Source organism: Eschrichtius robustus, chromosome 11, assembly GCF_028021215.1.
Source record: "Eschrichtius robustus isolate mEscRob2 chromosome 11, mEscRob2.pri, whole genome shotgun sequence".
Classification (NCBI taxonomy): domain Eukaryota; kingdom Metazoa; phylum Chordata; class Mammalia; order Artiodactyla; family Eschrichtiidae; genus Eschrichtius; species Eschrichtius robustus.
The window spans coordinates 106392311-106409075 of NC_090834.1; the positions used below are offsets into that span (position 1 = coordinate 106392311).

Here is a 16765-nt window from a genome sequence, read left to right on the forward strand (position 1 = left end):
TCCGAGGGAACAGGGCAACGGGGGCTGAGCCGAAAGCCTCACTGAGGGTCAGGCCCCGTGCAGCCGCCTCCCCAGCTGGGCGCTGGCGCCTTTCTGCAAGTCCCCGGGCTGCTGTCTCGATGGGTGGGTCCGAGGCGTCAAAGGCCAACGGATGTGCGGGGGCGGGGCTTCGCCGCTGGTCCGCACCTTCAGGCCCGTGGGCGTGGTCTGGGTGTCTCAGCCAATGAGAGTGTGGACGCGGGGCCTGAATAGGAGCAGGAAACGGCGGCCGCCGAGGGGTCCGTGAGTGAAGCGGGGGCGGGGCTTGGTGTGGCTCTTCCTGCACCCGCCCCCCGAGCTCCCAGGGTGGGAAGGGGGTCTCGGCGTCCGGGGATGGTTGTACAGACACCGAGACAAGTGTGGAGAGGGGCCCTGGACGCCCGGGTCAGAGGCGGGGACAGGGCCAGGACACTGGGGTCTGGTCTTCAGCAGGGAGGTTCCACCCGCCCCTGAGTCCCCCGGGCCTGCTTCAGTTTTCCTTTGCATCTCAACAGGGCCAGGCCCCTTCCCTCTGCCCCCAACCCCCACCCCTCATCCCCGCTGCAGTGGTTGAAGTCTGCTCCCATCCCACTGTTCTTTGTGACCTCCTTTCACCAGCTGCCCGCCTGCCTTCATGCTGCCCCTGCGCCTGCGCCGGCTGTGGCCCCACAGCCCTCCCACTCGGTTCTTCGCAGCGGCCGCCCGGCAGCGGTGAGTCGGGCGCCCGGAGCCGGGCCCGGTCGTTCAGTAGGTTTTTGTGGCTGGCCTGCCCAATTCTAGGCCCTGCGCTAGGTGCCGGGATAGTCTAGGTGCTGGGATAGTCGTGATCTCTTACTCTGCGTCAGGCGCCTTACAGGCTTGTCAGATTACCCTCACCTTCACTGCTGAGGGCACAGGATCAGAGATTAAAGGATGACCCCCAAGGTCATACAGAGAGTTAAGTGGCACATCTGGAATTTGAGCCCAACCAAACCCAATGCACTTTCCACAACTCAGGTGGTTGTCAAGCATCGCTGTGCATAACCCAGGCGGGGTGTGGGGAGCTTACAAAACTGCAGATTCCTGGGCGCTGCTCTGGAGATTCTGATTTGCAGGAATGAGGTGGGCCTTAAGAATCTATTTTTTAAAACATGCTTTTCAGGCGTTTCTGATGCAAGGGGTCTGAAAACAACACTTTGAGACAATCTGATCTGCCCCTTACCTGGAACACTCAAAAAGGAAGGGATGATTTAGAGATCTCCCTTGGCACCTGCCTCAGCCCCCTCAGCATCTGGATGCTGAGTTGAAGGGTGTGGTCCAGGGGGGCTGGGACGGGCAGGGAAGGGGTATCCTCTGTGTTTTCCTTAGCCCCTGCAGGTTTGGGTCTCTCTCCACAGGTCTGGCCCCAGTAACTACTATGAACTGTTGGGGGTGCATCCTGGTGCCAGCGCTGAAGAAGTTAAACGAGCTTTCTTCTCCAAGTCCAAAGAGGTACCAGTGGTCTTAAGTGGAGAGGGGGAAGGGAAGTCTGAGCCAGATGGGGTACGCTCCAAATTCTCAGGAATGGAGCTGAGAGGCTCACTCTGGCTGGTGCACATTCCCTCAGCATTCATAGGGAGGGGGAGCTGCCCCAAGGGGAGAGATCTGGCCGGGTGGAAGGAAAGGCTGTGGGGCAGGAGCCAGGAGTCCTGTCTGATGGGCTGGGCTTGGTTCTCTTGACCTGCCTGCTCTTGAGAAAGCTGGGACCAGGGCATACAATCAGAGCCAGGCAGCAGGTGGGGAGGGCTTGAACAAGGGGAGGGGCCAGGAGTTTGTGCTTCCTGACTCTCTGGTCTTCTAGAGGGATGCGCAGGCCTGAGAGTGAGGGTCACTGCCCAGGGAGGGCCTCTGGGTATGATATGAGCCCTTGTGGGTGGATATTATCAGGATAGGTCATGGGAAGGGAGATGAGGGGAGTCCTGCCCCACCCCAGCTGCACCCTGACCGGGACCCCAGGAACCCAGCCCTGCACAGCTGCTTTGTGGAGCTGAGTGAAGCGTACCAAGTGCTGAGCCATGAGCAGAGCCGCCGCAGCTATGACCACCAGCTCCGCTCGGCAGCTTCCCCAAAGTGTCCAGGAACCACAGCCCATCCCAGGTCTGCTCATCAGGCACACAGGTACAGTAGTCCTGCCCCCAGCTTGCCACCCCCAAGTCTCCTGGGGAGCCCCATCTTTACACTGTCCCTTCTTCTACCTCCCAGCAGCTCCTGGGCACCCCCCAATGCAAAATACTGGGCCCAGTTTCATGAAGTGAGGCCGCAGGGACCAGAGTCAAGGCAGCAGCAGCACAAGCACAACCGGCGGGTGCTGGGGTACTGCCTCCTGGTCATGCTGGCAGGCATGGGCCTGCACTATGTTGCCTTCAGGTGCACGTCCCCCTAGGGTGATGGGCAGAGCGCAGGAGGGTGGGTGAAGCCCAGTGTCAGCCATCCATCCATACCACCCCTGTGGCCTGCACCCTTGTGTCTCTCAAGCTAAGAACTGCATGAAATAGGTCTCCTCCAGAGCCTCTTCTTATTTAGCAAAGGCAGCTCTGCACTAAGGGCTAATGTCAATTTCAGTTTTTTATAATTTGAATTTAAATCTTTGGTGCTGGTTGCCAGAGAGTGCTGGAGCCAACCAAAATCCTGCACAAGAAGGAAATGCATTGACCTGGGCCTCACCAGCAACTGTCTTCATTTGTTTGGCAGTTGCTGTTTTCCTGCCACCCTCTCATGCGTGCCATTGCCACTGAGGTTTGATAGCAAAGACACCTAAAGGCTGGTGCACACTGCTAGCAGTGTGCCTAGTTCAGTGATGGAGTTAGATGAACAAACCTTTCTAGTCGCCTTCAAGGACCTCCATGACAGACCTGCTGTCACCATCTTCAGGACAGTCAGGGACCTGGGTCGCCATTAGGCCCTGGACAAGTCCCAGCTACTCTCTGCCCCTCTCCTCACCTAGCACAGGCAGTTAGCTGAGGTCCCCACAAGTGTAAAGCTGTGAGACCCTCAAGTGGGGTGGAGGGGGGTGGGACTTGGGGGACAGCGGGGATTGGGGATTCCCAGAGTCAGTTGTAACCCCCTTGCAGGAAGCTGGAGCAGATGCATCGTAGCTTCATGGATGAAAAGGATCGGATCATCACAGCCATCTACAATGACACTCGGGCCCGGGCCAGGTCTGTCCCAGCTCTTTCCTGCCCTCTCCTCAGTGTCCTGGCACCACCCTCCAGGATCCCAGTCCCGACTACCAGGTGCTCTCCCCTGCAGGGCCAACAGAGCCAGGGCCCGGGAGGAGCAACGGCAGGGGCAGCAGCTGCAGCCACCACCCGGGCCTCCTCAAGGCCCCGGGATCGTGCCCCCCGGCCCCAGCCCCTGAGCGGCTCACCTTGGAGAGCTCACCTTGGATGGGGCCTGCGGTGTGCTCCCTTCTGGGACACCCCACTCCCCAAAACGCGTGCAATAAAGTGATTCTCAGAGCTCTTGTCTGGCTCGCTCCTACAGGCCCAGAGCCCCCGGCCCGGGCCCCGCCCTCCGGGTTCTGGCGGCGGCAACCCGGGAGCCCGGCCCCCTGGGCGGTGCGTCCCCTTTCCCCTGCTGCGGCAGGAGGTGGGGTGTGTGTAGAGGGGGCGGGCCCCGCCGGCGGCCTCGCCCCCCCTCCCCCACCCCGCCCCCGCCCCGCGGCCCGGTGGGGAGCGCGTGTCTGGGTCACATGAGCCGCCCGCCCGCCAGCCCGGGCCCGGCCCCCCGCCGCCCCCGCCGTCCCCGCCGTCCCCGCTGTCCCAGCCGCCCGCCGCCGCCACCACCGGCCGCCCGCCCGCCCGGCTCCTCCGGCCGCCGCCGCCGCTGCGCTGCGCTGCGCTGCCTGCGCCCAGGGCTCGGGAGGGGGCCGCGGAGGAGCCGCCCACCGCGCCCGGCCCCCGCCCGCCGCTCCCGGGCCCGCGCCATGGGGCTCTGGCTACCGCCGCCCCCCGCGCCGCCGGGCTAGGGCGATGCGGGCGCCCCCGGCGCGCGGCCCCCGCGGGCACCATGAGCCCCCTGCTCCGCCGCCTGCTGCTCGCCGCGCTCCTGCAGCTGGCCCCCGCCCAGGTACGTGCGTCCGCGACAACCCGCCCGCCCGCCGTGCCCTCTCTCAAGGTTGGCGGAAGTGGGGAGGCGCGGAGCGGCCGGGTTCTCGGGGATCCGCGGGGTCGGGCCTCGGACGGGGGCGTCTCGGGAGCCCGGCCTGGGCATCCCTCGGGAGGTGTCCCTCCCCGCCCGCCCGCCGGCCCAACTCCGGGGCCACTCCCCCGCCCCACCCCGTCCCCAGGGCGCAGCCGGGGGCGGGGCCACCTCGGTGCCTGCAGGATGCGGTTCGGCGCTCACTGTGCCCCCTCCTGATCTGCGACCTCGAGAACAGGCCCGGTCCCCAGGCTTGGAGGTTCGACGCTGCCGGCAGAGCGTGCCTGGCGGGTTGTAGCCAGGGCAGGGCCCAGGTCGCAGGTGGCCTGGAGAGGACAGGTAAAGCTAGAGTGGCCCCAGGAACAGAGTAGTCTGGAAAAATGTCGGAGATGAGTTTAGGCCTCCTGACTGCAAGGGCAGAGCCCTGGGGCCAGCGACAGGGCTAGCCCTTCCTGGAGTGCACCTTGGGTCCAGGTTTCTTCTCTCCTGCAGGGCCCGGTCTCCCAGCCTGATGCCCCTGGCCATCAGAAGAAAGGTAATAGTAACAATAGGAACTTTCTACTAGCCAGCACTAAGAATCTTTTCTTCCAGTCCTGATTCCAGACTCTGTGTATTCCTCATCTTGTGTAATCACACTCCTCTGTAAGATGCAAACTCTTATTCTGCCCATTTCACAGAAGAGGAGATTGAGGCAGGGGGGTTCCTGGGTTCTGGATGAACAGGGCAGGGAAGACAGATGGGGAGGGCAGAAGTGGGGGCTAGTGGAGGGTGGCTGTGACATGGGAACTAAGGAGAACAGCTTCTGGGCGCAGGGGTAGGGGAACCAGGGAGCAGCTGCAGGAAGCCCAGTGGGGACTTAACCCTTACGCATCTGCCCCCAGTGGTGTCATGGATAGACGTGTATGCTCGTGCCACCTGCCAGCCGCGGGAGGTGGTGGTGCCCCTGACCATGGAGCTCATGGGCACTGTGGCCAAGCAACTGGTGCCCAGCTGCGTGACGGTGCAGCGCTGTGGCGGCTGCTGCCCTGACGACGGCCTGGAGTGTGTGCCCACTGGGCAGCACCAAGTCCGAATGCAGGTATGGGGCAGGTGGAGCGTGCCTGGCTGGATGCTAGCGTTCTGGGGACGGAGAGGGTGGCAGCCAGAGCCCTGGCTGGTGGGCAAGGTATTCTCATCTCTCCAGCCCATGGAGCGTCCCCTTCCTCTCTCTCTGACTGTCTCTCTCCCTGTTCTTCTGAGCACAGATCCTCATGATCCGGTACCCAAGCAGTCAGCTGGGGGAGATGTCCCTGGAAGAACACAGCCAGTGTGAATGCAGGTGCCAGCCAGGCCCCACTCCTGAGTTCGCAGAGACAAGGCTTGGGGGGTGCTGAGTGTTGTGGTACACCATAGTGGGGACCAGGTTTCCAAGAGTATAGCCGGGTAGGCCTGGGATCTAGGGCAAGAGAGTAGGATGCTTGGCTTCCTGATCCTCTTTTTCCTTGTCTCTTTCTGTGTCTCTTACTTTTCAGACCAAAAAAACCTGAGAGTGCTGTGAAGCTGGACAGGTGAGTCTTGGGCTCTTGCTGAGGTGGGGTTGGAGCCCAGGCCCAGCACCCAGAATGTAATGTGTGGGTGGGGCAGGGGGTGTAAGAGTGTTATCAGGAAGTTGTGGTCCCCCGCCTTCTCCTCCCACTCGTGTCCCCCTCTCCCCTTTTCCTCTGCTCCCCAAGACTATATGCTCTTCCCCGACCCCAGCTCCCGGGAAGACTCTTACTTCTCACCCGAGACATGTTGCTTCTCCTCCTAGGGCTTCCACTCCCCACCACCGTCCCCAGCCCCGCTCTGTTCCGGGCTGGGACCCTGCCCCCGGAGCACCCTCCCCAGCTGACATCACCCATCCCACTCCAGCCCCAGGCCCCTCTGCCCACGCTGCCCCCAGCGCCGCCAGCGCCCTGACCCCCGGACCTGCCACTGCCGCTGCCGACGCCGCAGCTTCCTCCGTTGTCAAGGGCGGGGCTTAGAGCTCAACCCAGACACCTGCAGGTGAGGAGTCGGGTGTGGCGTCAAGGTGCCATCCTGGAGCAGGTCCCGGTGAGCCTGCTGGTGGGAGAAGAGCCAGGGAAGGGGAAGCTTTGAGTGTGCTGAACTATTGACCAAGCGCCTGCTGGCACTGGGGTCAGCATAAACAAGGCTCACATTCTGATGCGGGAGTCAGACACGAGGGCACATGATGCCAGCAGAGGATGTCAAGTCAAGAGCTGTGGTGAGGGGCACCTGACATCGTCTTTTGAGAGGTTAGAAATGTCCTAGAAGAGGCGACATCACCAGGTGTAGAAAAGAGAAAGACAGCCTTCCAGTTTGCAAAGTTCTGAGCCTTTCCAGAAACCCCTGTGGTAGAGTTTGTTCCACCTTATGTGCTCCGAGAGGCCAGGGGATGTAGTGGAACGCTGGTCCACCCTTGTCCAAGTTGCTTCTCACCGCCCCTCCTTTCCACAGCGGGGCCCTGGGGTGGCGTCCTGTGGGCCAGGCCAGCTGGGGCTTCCCAGGAGTGTTAGTGGAGAATGAGGTTCACAGAAGGTAAGGGGGTGAGTCTAGAGGAGCAGGGGCTGAGCTGTGCCAGCATGAACAGACCCCTTCTTTCCTTCTCAGGTGCCGGAAGCTGCGAAGGTGATACATTGCTTTTCAGACTCGGTGGGGCCACTTGCCTCACAGGCCTGCCCAGAGGGGAACAAGAGGGCATCCTGGTGGGCACAGTCCAGTCCCCGAGACCTCAACCTGGGCGGAAGCTCCTCCAAGCCCTGGGCCTCTCAGAGGGCTTTCCAACTGCCCCTTGTCTCTCTGAGGCTGCCGTCCAACAACGTGGACAGAGTTGGGTGACGAGACCTGGAGGCAGCACAAGGGGTCATGTACCATCTTGGGAGAGAACGGGGTCCCGGCTCAGTTTTTAACCACCTTGTGCAAGTGAGCATCTTACAACTGGCTCCTCCGTCCCCTCACTAAGAAGACCCTGGTCCTCTACAAAAAAATGAGAGTTGGGCTTCAGTACAAGAACTGTGAACCCCAGTCCCGATAAAAGAGATAGAAGGAACTGTCCCTGCCTGTGTCACTGTTTGTCACCGTCCAGGCTGGCTGGTTTGGACACGAATGTCTGCGTCACACTGCCTCCTAGACATGGAGCGTGGAGGAGATGAGGCCCAAGGCCCCACAACAGGTCACAGAGCCAGAATCGTGCATCCTTCACGTTCATGTTGTGCTAACAGGCCCTGGGGAGTCCCTGCCCTTCTGCTCATTACAAGGGTTCCTTTCTGGAAGGAGAGGGCCAGTGAGCTTGAGGTGGGACCCAGATCTGCTGAATGACCTTGGTTGTCACTGCCCCTCTCTTTCTGAGCCTCAGTTCCCACATGTGCACACGGAGGGAACAGATGATTACTGTGGTCTGGGCCCTTGGGCTCCAAGAAAGTTCGAGAGTCACGTAATAGGAAAGAACACCCATCTTCCCTGCCGGGTTACACTCTGTGTTTGCAGCTTTTTGCTCCCGGTAGCTTAACTCGAAGGTCACACACCTGCTCTGCCCCCACCTCACTCCCACATCCCTGAAAGGGAGGCAGCACCAAAGGTCTGTGGTCGGTGGGCCCCACTCACCCCAACCACACAGTCTTCTCCACTCTCGCCTCCCTTGCACCTTGGGCTCCCCTCCCCAGGCGCTGCTTGGGACTCTCCTGACCTTTATCTGACCCAGCCCAAGCTCAGTGGCCAGCTTTCGGCCTGCAGCCTTCAGTGCCCCTGGGGCTGAGTGATGAGGGGGTGAACTGAAGGGCAACCTTGGGCACCAGTGCTTTGCCCCATCGAGACAGAACATTCATGGCAGAGGTTAAGCCAAAGCAGCTACCCTAATGGAGGCCTTCTCTGAAGTGTTAGATTAGAGGGTGGGGTAGTGATCTTGTTGGGCCCAAACCAAGAGTGGGGTTAAACCAGAAGAGGCAATTCCTGACAGTGAGTGCTACTTTCAAATCATTTTCTCAGCTATTCTGTCACCCAAAATGCCAGAGCTCAATTAGAGTGAGACAGATGAGGGTTAGGGACACTAGCTACCACCTCCCAAGCCCATTTAAGCCTGCCCAGCGTGCACACTGCCCCGTATGTGCCTTCTCGCCGAGTCCTCAATTCTGAGTGATGTAATTATCTTCCTTTTTCAGTTGAGGAAATAGGCTCGAAAAGTCTGACTGACCTGGGGATTTGGCCTCAGGTCGGCTCTCTCCCTAACACTCAACTTAGGTTTAGCTGCCTCCCAACTGCAGGTTCATTACTTCAATGGACAGATGTTCACTCCTGGGTGCTGTGGCGCCCGGAAATAAGTCCGGTTGGGGAACGGACCCAGCCAGACCATTACAGTCGTGATTCAGGGGTCATTGTGCAGCAGGTAGAGGCAGGCCTGTACGCTGGGAGAGAAAAAAAGGAGAGCATTCGCCGTGGACCAGGGCCTGGCAGTGCACATCACTTGCAGCAATCCTACAGGGGCCCTGCGGGGTGGATGTTATCAAGCCCGAGTTACCAGGCCAAGGAACTTGCTCAAGGTCACACAGCTAGTCAATGAGTGGCAGACCCTGGATTCAAACCCAGTGCTCACTCTGAAACCAGGCTCTTTCCACAGTAACTGAGGATTGTGGATCCTGAAGAGGCTCAGGGGCAAACAGGAGAGCCGTGGGAGAGGCTGGGGGCGACATAAAATGGCGTCTCAAGACCCCCTCCGCGAACCCGCGCCCACCTGACCTTAATTTCACCTCGACCGGAAGTGCCTTCGGCCCTTTCAGAAGTCACTTTCACCTAACCTTATGGACTACAGAGCCACCGGACATGACGCATAAGTCACATGGCGGCGCGGGGGGCGGAGCTAGAGAAGGCCGCCCAGGCGGGCGTGTGGCCGCGGGTTTCGCACGGTCCAATGAGGGCGGGCGGCGTGGCCGGGTCTGGTGGCGACGATGACGCGCCTGCGCAGAGACGGCAGCACGACTGGGGTTGACTCCGGGGGCGCGGCGAGGAGGTGAGCGGGGGCCACAGCCCGGGCTGTGGGGAGCCGGGGTGCAAGGGGGCAGGCTGGATCAGGCGGGGCAGGAGCGGGCCGGGGCTCTGAGTGTCAACAAGGGATAGGTTACGAGGAAATTGAGGGTTGGGGTCAGAGCTGTCTGGGGATGCCGCAGGGGGAGGGTTCTCACGCCTCACGGGGCGGGGCTCCGGGAGTCGGGGCGGGACGTGGAACGGAGACGGGCGGGACCTCTGAGCTTGTGTCGGTGGAAGGCGGAGCTCCAGGGCGGGGGGCGGGGTTAGGACTGGTGAGGGACGGAGACCGGCCCTTGGAGGAGGAGCTGGAACAGGCGGAAGGAGAAGCCTCGGGTTTGGAGACCGAGGGGGAAGGAGCCCAGGCACCGGGGGCGCGGCCTCAGCCGGTGAGTGGCGTGGCTACAGTTCAGGAAAAAGGGTCTAGTCCTGTCGGGGGCGGGACTACAGGGCCGGGGGCGGAACCACGCCCTCTAAAGGGTGGGGCTAAGGAGCCCAGCGAAGGGGTAGGCCCAGGTAATGGCCCGGGGCGTCCACGCGGGGGCGGTCTCCGTGGTGGCCGTGCCTGGGGACGCGGTAGGCCGAAAACTCCCCCGGGAGAGGTGGTGTGGGTGGAGCGGGCTCGGCGGCCACCCGACACGGGGCCAGTGTGGGTGCCCCGCAGGCCCCCGAGGGCTCAGAGTTGGGGCGGCGCCTCGGGCGGAGGCACAGGACCAGCCTGGGGGGTACCCCCGGAGGACAGGGGCTCCCCGGAGCCACCCAGTGGCGACGTGTGGGTGCCTCGGGGCCGACCCCCTGCGGCAGCCGCAGAGGTGTGGGTGTGCTGGGCGGGAGGCAATTGGGTGTGGCGTGAATGGGGTCGCCCGGTTGGGGCAACTGCTGCGCAGCCAGATAAGGTTTGGACTTTGCGGAAAGGGACGGGGGGGAAGTGAAGAGCAGAGCTGGGGACTGGGAGGGACGGAAGGGCAGGGGGTGAGCAAAGGGGCTGGACCCTGGCTGCTGTGGCCTCCCCTGACCCCCTCCCCCCGCTGCTGGGGTCCTCGGGCAAGCCCCCTTCTCACTGGACTGGTAAGTGTGGCCGCGGAGCCTGGGGGAGGGGGCGGTGACCCGGGACAAGGGGATCCCCAGGGGCAGGCAAGGTACGGTGGGGTGGAATCCTCCTGGTACCTGCCCGTATTCCATGCCCTCCCGTTCCTCTCCCCCGGTTGGTTGGTCGGGGTCTGTCCCCGCAGAAACATGAGGCTGAGCTGGGTCCTGACAGTATCGTCCATCTGCCTGAGTGCCCTGGTCACGGCCGCCGGGGCCGAGGGCAAACGGAAGCTGCAGATCGGAGTCAAGAAACGGGTAGACCACTGTCCCATCAAATCACGCAAAGGGGACGTCCTGCACATGCACTACACGGTGGGTGAGGGAGTGGAGCTTTTGTGGGTGGGTGGGCCTTCCGGGGACCAGAAAGGACTTGGGAGCCAGGTTTGTCTGCCAAGAGGTGGGTGACCCTTGGGCAAGTCTCATCTACTTTGCATGATCCTATCTTGCTCTTCACTGTCTAATCCCAATTGGCACCAGCAAGCAGTGCAATGTACTGTGAGCTGCCCAAGGTGCTGTCCCTTTCTAGGACTATGGCCGCCAGTGCTGTGGGCTGCCACCTTGATGGGAAGAGCACCTGGGGGTGGGGGTGTCAGAGCAGACCCTCCTCCTCACTGGCCTTCCCATGGTCTCACAGGGTAAGCTGGAAGATGGAACAGAGTTTGACAGCAGCCTGCCCCAGAACCAGCCCTTTGTCTTCTCCCTGGGCACGGGCCAGGTCATCAAGGGCTGGGACCAGGGGCTCCTAGGGTGAGTCGAGGGGCCATGGCTGTGGTCCAGGAGGTGAACTGTGGGAGGCAAGCTCCAGGTATGGGGTGGGGGCAGGGAGCCTGGGTGCTGCCACATGCTGAACATGTGTTGTCCTACAGGATGTGTGAGGGGGAAAAGCGGAAGCTGGTGATCCCATCAGAGCTAGGTAAGAGGCCCTTCCTGAGTGGGGATAAGGAGTTCAGGGTTATATCTACGTAAGGGTGAAGACTGGTTCAGCCTCTGCATTGATCTCCACTCAATCCATTCAATACATGCCACTTCCAAGTCTAGTTGTGTCCAGCAGCGAGGACAGGGCAAGACCCTTGGGACGCTTGGCTCTGGTGCCCACTCTCTGCCCTCTACAAGACCTTTAGCAGCCCCCTCCCAAATCCATTACACCTTTTCCATTTCTGGCCTTGTGCTGGGATGGGCAGAGGCTTGGTTTCAGCCTCGTTGTCTGCAGAACACCTCACTCTGCCTGGCCACGGCTCACTTTCTTTGTGCATCTTTGCAGGGTACGGAGAGCGGGGAGCTCCCCCAAAGATTCCAGGTAATAAACCTTCCTGCCCCCCATCTCCTGCACCCATTCCATCTCCCTGTGGCCCTGGTTCTCATTCTGATCCCACTTCTCCCCTGCAGGCGGTGCAACCTTGGTGTTCGAGGTGGAGCTGCTCAAAATCGAGCGACGTTCAGAACTGTAGCCAAACTGGGGAGGGGTGGTGGAGAGGCCCCCATCAGGGACCAGACTGTTTAAAGAAAGAAAAAAACTTTAAAGCCCATGAAGTGAGACTGTGTTTGTCTGTGGGCCCTGGAGACTTAAGAAACCACAGCTTCAGCCTTCCCTCTCCCTCATCCTCCCCCCATCCCTCCCTCTCCTTTCCTGGTTGCAGAGCCTTGGGGTCTAGTAGGTTCAGTGGCATGGAGGTCACGATGGCCAAACCCTGGGTGACGTGGTGGCCCTTGTCCAGAGGGAAAAAGGAGTATTCCTGCCTGCCAGTAGCAACACGGCTCCTCCCCAACTCCCCAGCCACTTCCAGATCCTGGTCTGGGAGCCAGCACTGGGCTATCGCCATGGCTACGTGGCCCTCAGGAAGGCCTGCGGTCACCTGGGGAGAAGCTGAGCTGGCAGCAGTTGTAGAGCAGTGTGTCCCCCCTAAAAGAAACCAGGCGAGCCTGTTAACTGCACCAAAGGCATATCCTAGCTTTATTAAAGGGCCCGCGCCGCAGTCAATATAAAAACACAAAAAGTCCCGTCAGTTTAATAATAATAAAAAACCCCAAAAATGGAAAACTGAGGGGGCAGGGAAGAGGCCCCTGGGCCAGGGGCACGGGGAGCACTGCGCATGGCACCAGGCCTGGCCGCAGGGCCCCCCGGTATTGCTGTTGCTACGAGGTTGCGGGGCAGCGATTGTCCTGTGGGAGCCACCGTTCACCTGGGTCGAGGACCCTTACTTCTTCTGGGGTGTGCTCAGCTTCTGCATGCCCCGGATCTTGTCCAGCAGGCCAGAGATGAAGGCCTGGAGGGAGGGAGGACATTAGGGAGACCAGAACCCAAGATGACAGGACCCCAGGCTCCTCACCCCACCCTTTGGGGAAACCACCTCCTTACCTCAGTGGGTTTGTAACAGTCAACCAGCAGCTCCTAATGGGGCATGGGGGAAAAGTATAACTATGAGTCTCTAGAACACGGGCCTAAAGTTCACCTATACCCTCTTGCAAGGCACTGGGGCCACCCTGAGGCACAGGAGATGCCACAGCTACTGAACAGCTAGGCAAGTACCACTGGCCCTATTTGACGGAGCCAGAAGCTGAGCCCAGGAAGGTCACCGAACTGGCTGACTCAGACCAAAGAAGGCCTGGCTCCAGAGGCTTGCCTACCCACGGGGCAGTGCCTCCAGGCACCCCTCTATTCCCTGCTCCCCTGACCTGGCCCTGCTGCCCCCCAACCCCTCTCACCTTGACCCTGGCAGCTCGGGTATCATCGCTCTCCATGTCCAGGAGTTCATCCACGTCAATCTCCAGCTCCGGGATCTCCTCTTCCTGGGGTAGGGGTGGGGGAGGAGGGAGAGACAAGGGCCTGAGTTGGGAGAGAGGGTGTGAGAGGGGCTCTCTGGCTGAGGCCCCTGCCCTACTGCAGATGAGCCAGCCCTCTTGCCCAGCAGACAGCGGCAGCTGCTCCGAGGAGAAAACAGATCAGGCCTGTGCCAAGGCAAACTGCCCAATGAGGGGGGGGAGCTTCCTGTCCCTGCCAGTTGGGCACCCTGGGTGCCAGACAGCTAGGGCTGGGGATCCTGGGCTGGGAACCCTGCAGATGTGTCTCCCCAACTTCCGGGCCCCCCATCTCAACCAGAGCACAGGTGGGGCCAGCTGTCCCAACTCATCACAGCCCCTTCCCCTCCCCCAAACACCTGTCACAGCTTCCCAGGAGTGAGGAGGAAGTGAAGGGTGAGGGGTCAGTGGGAAGGACCCAGGCCTGGTAAAGGGGAAACAAAGAGCCCATGCTTTGCTGAGGGAGGGGGTGCCTGCCACCCCTCCCCCCCCAGGAAGCATCTCTCTGGTCTGGAGTCAGCTGCATCCCAGGGCTGCACTAGGGTAGGCAGCACAGGGCAAGCCCACTCCTCCACCCTGCCCCCCAGGGACTGAGTCACCATTTGATCAAGGAAGGAGTCATAGGGTGGAGAACTAGAACCCAGAGAGTGGGCTACCCTACCCCCCATGGCAAGATGGAGCTCCAGGTTAGCCCATTAGAATAGGCAAGACCCGTACCACCACCACTCAAGGCTAGCTAGCGCCTTTTAACCAGTCTAGGCTAGCAGGCAATAGGTAGCTCTCCTTTCCCCGCCAGCCCAGACAATCTCCGAGTCTCCTGTCTAAGGCAGCAGATAAGAAAGGAGTGACTTAGGTCAGACAAGAAAGAACATACATTGGGGGCGGGGAGTACGGAGAGCTGGGGAGCGCGCGGAAGCGGAGCGCCCATTGACTCCGGGTGACAGGCGGGCTCAAGGTGGGGTTCCCAGGCGGCCCGAATCGGGACCGATTTTAGGGTGTCGGCGCAGGGTGGGGGACACACCTGGCAGTCGTAGAGGCGAGTGAGCTGCTCCAGGATCCACTCCTCCAGGTTGAGGCGCTTCCGTAGCTCCTTGCGGTCGTACTTGACCGTGACCTTCCCTTGGCGCCTCACTGGGCCCCCGTCGTCCGCGCCGCCAGGGCCCTCGCCTGCAGCCCCAGGGGGGCTCTGAAAGTAGACGCGGGGCCCTGGGCCGCCACTCCCGGGTCCAGGGGCCGGAGCCGCCAACGCCGCGCCCCCTGCGGGGCCGCTGTCCGCCATGGCGGCCGCCGGGGCCACGTGCGCGCGTCGGGCCCCTCCCTGCGCCGCCGCCTCCGGGACGCCCGCCGGCTGGCTCCGGGCCGCTGGCTCGGGTTAGCTCGTGAGCTCGGCTCCGCACGGCTCCGCGGCGAGGGCGGCGGCGGGGGCGCCCGGGGGCAGCTGCAGCATGCGGAGCCCCCGGGCCTGGCCTGGCCGCGCCCCGCCCCCTCCCCGCCGATCCGCCCGCCCTTTGTCCCCCGCGGCCGCCGCCCGAGCCGCCGCAGCCGAAGCCGCTTTCTCTGTCTCGATCGCTTCCCCCGCCCCCCGACCACACCCCCTTAAAGGGACAGTCCTGCAGCAGGCCCCTCACCTCTACCCCGCCCCCGGGCAGGGGCTAGGAGAGGGTCTAGTCCTTAGAGGTTTGGACCTAGCTGTCCGCTATCCCTTTTAACCTTCCTGCCCCAAGCCCAGGCGTTCGAAGCGTCCGGTAGCCGGATTTGCGCTCCTGCGGGGAACCTAGTGTTCTGACCTCACTGAAGCAAAAACAGGGGACGCCTGAGAATGGAGGGGAGTGGGCACTGTATACAGGACAGAGGTCCGAGGAAGAGACGTGGGAGCCCCCGACTTCTGGGTCCTCAGGCCCTTGGCCAGCGGGTAAAGAGCAGGCTTCTTCGCGCGGACGGACACGTGGGCCGGACGCCCGGGGGTGGAGGAGTGGAGAAGGCGGGCAGGCGCTGCCCAGGCCACCGGACGCCCTACTCGTCGGGGTTCCGCGCCCCCCGTGATGGAGGCCTAGGTTGGGGGTGAGCTGAGCCATCCGGGCGGCCTCAAGGGCCAGACCCCAGGCAGCCACCGCCCACCCGCCAAGATGGCGGCGGGGGACGGAATTATGGAAAATGTAGTCCCCAGGGTCCGGCCCCCATGGCCGCCCCTCCCCTGGAGCGGAACCGGGTCCTGGAAGCGCAGAACTTGTTTGGAGCGCTCTCGTAGGGCTGGTCTCCACAGGGCGCGGTTCTCTGCACCCCGCAACCTCTTTGTGTACAAACTGAGGCGTAAAGAGCTGGGAAGTGGGGGAGCCGGTACTCACGATAATAAAGATAATAACAGCTGACCCTAATGAGAGTTCCTCCGGTCGGTTCCACATAGTCGGTTCCAGTGTGAGGGCACCTCACTCGCTCTCCGGTAGATCCTCGCCCTGCGGCCTCCTCTGTCCTTCAGATCTCACAGGCGCCTTATCTGGCCCACCTCTCTTAAGCCGACCGTGCGTCTCATTCCCGCACCTGCTTTGACTTTCCATATTTTTAAATAGTGTCTCTCATTCATCTGTTCATTGTCTGTCTCCCATTTCTCAACTATGAGCTCCATGAGGCCGAGACCTGTCTGGACCTTGTTTACTGCTGATGCCCATGGCTGAGTGCGCCTGCTGGGCTTCAAACCCACATGCATCGTGCAAATTACCTGACTCTTGAACTCTCAGCACCTAGGTCAGACTCATAGTAGGTGTTCGATAACTATTGGTTGAACAAATGACCGAATGAAGGAATGAATGGCTTCTTCTGTGCATCCATTTCCTCTGAAGGCTGTGGCAAAGATTAAATAGGAAAGTGCATGGAAGATTCAAGGACTGAACCACAGGGGTTAAGTCACACAGCCAGATAGAGATGGAGCTCAGCTTGTATACCCAGGTCCCCTGACACAAAATCACTACTCATACCACTGCACAAGGCTGTGGAGCTCTGTTTGGGATACTTCCACAGACAGCAGGCTCACCCTCTGCAGTCCCAACCAGAGTCTCAGGGTCTGAGAGGCAGTAAGTCCCAACCCCTCACAGACACCCTCTCTCTGGATGCCAGAGAAGTCCTCTGCAGTAGGTGGAGTTCAGAGAGAGGTTGACACTGGCCCAGGGTCACACAGCTGGTGCTGCAAACAAACTCAAACCTAGGACTGTAGGCTTACCTTGTAGCTGCGGAGAATAGACAATGAGAAGGCGCTGCTGAGAATGGTGTGTGTGGTGATGGTGGTGGTGGGATTCAGGCCAGGGTAGGGGGCAGGTTAATGTGGCTCGGTGACGGGCTGACACCTCCTCCCTCTCCAGCCCCCATTCTGGCCTTAGCCTCCCTTTGGCCAGCCTGGGGGGCCAGGGAAGGACTGACCCTGCTCTTGCGGATTAGGCAGGACCCACTCTTTCAAAGAGAGCCCCATCCCCAGCCTGGCCTCTGGCTCTGAGCTTGGCCTGATGGGAGAGGCAACTTACCCACGTCCAAATTCCCCACCACACCCCACCTCACCCCACTGGGGCGGGTCTGTTCTTTCTGAACTGGAGCATTGATTCAGGCCTTGGGGAGCTCACAGTTACAAGAGAGGATATACCATAGCTTGTTGTGGGAGTGAAACCTACTGGCGGTGAAG

At 61.3% G+C, this 16765-nt stretch overlaps 4 protein-coding genes across 29 annotated transcripts; 3 read left to right on the top strand and 1 right to left on the bottom strand.

Annotated features, from left to right (window-relative positions):
- The first annotated feature begins 151 nt into the window (after nucleotides 1-151).
- On the top strand, nucleotides 152-4003 carry DNAJC4 (DnaJ heat shock protein family (Hsp40) member C4). 20 transcript variants are annotated; one of them, XM_068554208.1, is made up of 7 exons: nucleotides 152-282; nucleotides 637-729; nucleotides 1395-1488; nucleotides 1970-2154; nucleotides 2239-2403; nucleotides 3108-3194; nucleotides 3520-4003. In XM_068554208.1, the coding sequence occupies exons 1-7, from the start codon at nucleotides 152-154 to the stop codon at nucleotides 4001-4003; spliced, it is 1239 nt and encodes a 412-aa protein (XP_068410309.1). The 20 variants fall into 20 exon arrangements, with proteins under 20 accessions (XP_068410309.1, XP_068410314.1, XP_068410310.1 ...); XM_068554213.1 differs by having other exon boundaries at nucleotides 2239-2349; XM_068554209.1 differs by having other exon boundaries at nucleotides 2242-2403.
- On the top strand, nucleotides 3955-7251 carry VEGFB (vascular endothelial growth factor B). 4 transcript variants are annotated; one of them, XM_068554234.1, is made up of 7 exons: nucleotides 3955-4104; nucleotides 4651-4711; nucleotides 5058-5254; nucleotides 5421-5494; nucleotides 5688-5723; nucleotides 6067-6201; nucleotides 6808-7251. In XM_068554234.1, the coding sequence occupies exons 1-7, from the start codon at nucleotides 4045-4047 to the stop codon at nucleotides 6827-6829; spliced, it is 585 nt and encodes a 194-aa protein (XP_068410335.1). In that variant the 5' UTR covers nucleotides 3955-4044; the 3' UTR covers nucleotides 6830-7251. The 4 variants fall into 4 exon arrangements, with proteins under 4 accessions (XP_068410335.1, XP_068410336.1, XP_068410333.1 ...); XM_068554235.1 differs by having other exon boundaries at nucleotides 3958-4104; nucleotides 4669-4711; XM_068554232.1 differs by having other exon boundaries at nucleotides 3959-4104; nucleotides 5966-6201.
- Nucleotides 7252-9073: 1822 nt separating this feature from the next.
- FKBP2 (FKBP prolyl isomerase 2) lies at nucleotides 9074-11828 on the top strand. Of its 4 annotated transcripts, none has more exons than XM_068555987.1 (6): nucleotides 9074-9199; nucleotides 10446-10614; nucleotides 10937-11049; nucleotides 11169-11215; nucleotides 11564-11599; nucleotides 11689-11828. In XM_068555987.1, the coding sequence occupies exons 1-6, from the start codon at nucleotides 9138-9140 to the stop codon at nucleotides 11748-11750; spliced, it is 489 nt and encodes a 162-aa protein (XP_068412088.1). In that variant the 5' UTR covers nucleotides 9074-9137; the 3' UTR covers nucleotides 11751-11828. The 4 variants fall into 4 exon arrangements, with proteins under 4 accessions (XP_068412088.1, XP_068412090.1, XP_068412091.1 ...); XM_068555989.1 differs by lacking the exon at nucleotides 9074-9199 and adding an exon at nucleotides 9533-9602; XM_068555990.1 differs by lacking the exon at nucleotides 9074-9199 and adding an exon at nucleotides 9766-9789.
- A 397-nt stretch (nucleotides 11829-12225) lies between these two features.
- Nucleotides 12226-14583, bottom strand: PPP1R14B (protein phosphatase 1 regulatory inhibitor subunit 14B). Its single transcript, XM_068555986.1, is given in 6 exon segments — nucleotides 12226-12566; nucleotides 12659-12691; nucleotides 13006-13089; nucleotides 14120-14401; nucleotides 14403-14509; nucleotides 14512-14583. Coding segments are annotated over 6 exon segments (609 nt in total). The 5' UTR covers nucleotides 14546-14583; the 3' UTR covers nucleotides 12226-12497.
- Between the last annotated feature and the right edge of the window lie 2182 nt (nucleotides 14584-16765).

What these genes read in the sequence shown, in the direction of transcription:
- DNAJC4 (XM_068554208.1), top strand. Translation starts at nt 152, where the DNA reads ATGTGCGGGGGCGGGGCTTCGCCGCTGGTCCGCACCTTCAGGCCCGTG. An exon ending in GCAGCGGCCGCCCGGCAGCG is followed by an intron (nt 730 to 1,394) that starts GTGAGTCGGGCG and finishes CTCTCTCCACAG; the next exon opens with GTCTGGCCCCAGTAACTACT. An exon ending in TCTGCTCATCAGGCACACAG is followed by an intron (nt 2,155 to 2,238) that starts GTACAGTAGTCC and finishes TCTACCTCCCAG; the next exon opens with CAGCTCCTGGGCACCCCCCA.
- VEGFB (XM_068554232.1), top strand. Translation starts at nt 4,045, where the DNA reads ATGAGCCCCCTGCTCCGCCGCCTGCTGCTCGCCGCGCTCCTGCAGCTG. An exon ending in CACAGCCAGTGTGAATGCAG is followed by an intron (nt 5,495 to 5,687) that starts GTGCCAGCCAGG and finishes CTTACTTTTCAG; the next exon opens with ACCAAAAAAACCTGAGAGTG. An exon ending in AGTGCTGTGAAGCTGGACAG is followed by an intron (nt 5,724 to 5,965) that starts GTGAGTCTTGGG and finishes TTCTCCTCCTAG; the next exon opens with GGCTTCCACTCCCCACCACC.
- FKBP2 (XM_068555987.1), top strand. Translation starts at nt 9,138, where the DNA reads ATGACGCGCCTGCGCAGAGACGGCAGCACGACTGGGGTTGACTCCGGG. An exon ending in TCCTGCACATGCACTACACG is followed by an intron (nt 10,615 to 10,936) that starts GTGGGTGAGGGA and finishes ATGGTCTCACAG; the next exon opens with GGTAAGCTGGAAGATGGAAC. An exon ending in GGTGATCCCATCAGAGCTAG is followed by an intron (nt 11,216 to 11,563) that starts GTAAGAGGCCCT and finishes GCATCTTTGCAG; the next exon opens with GGTACGGAGAGCGGGGAGCT.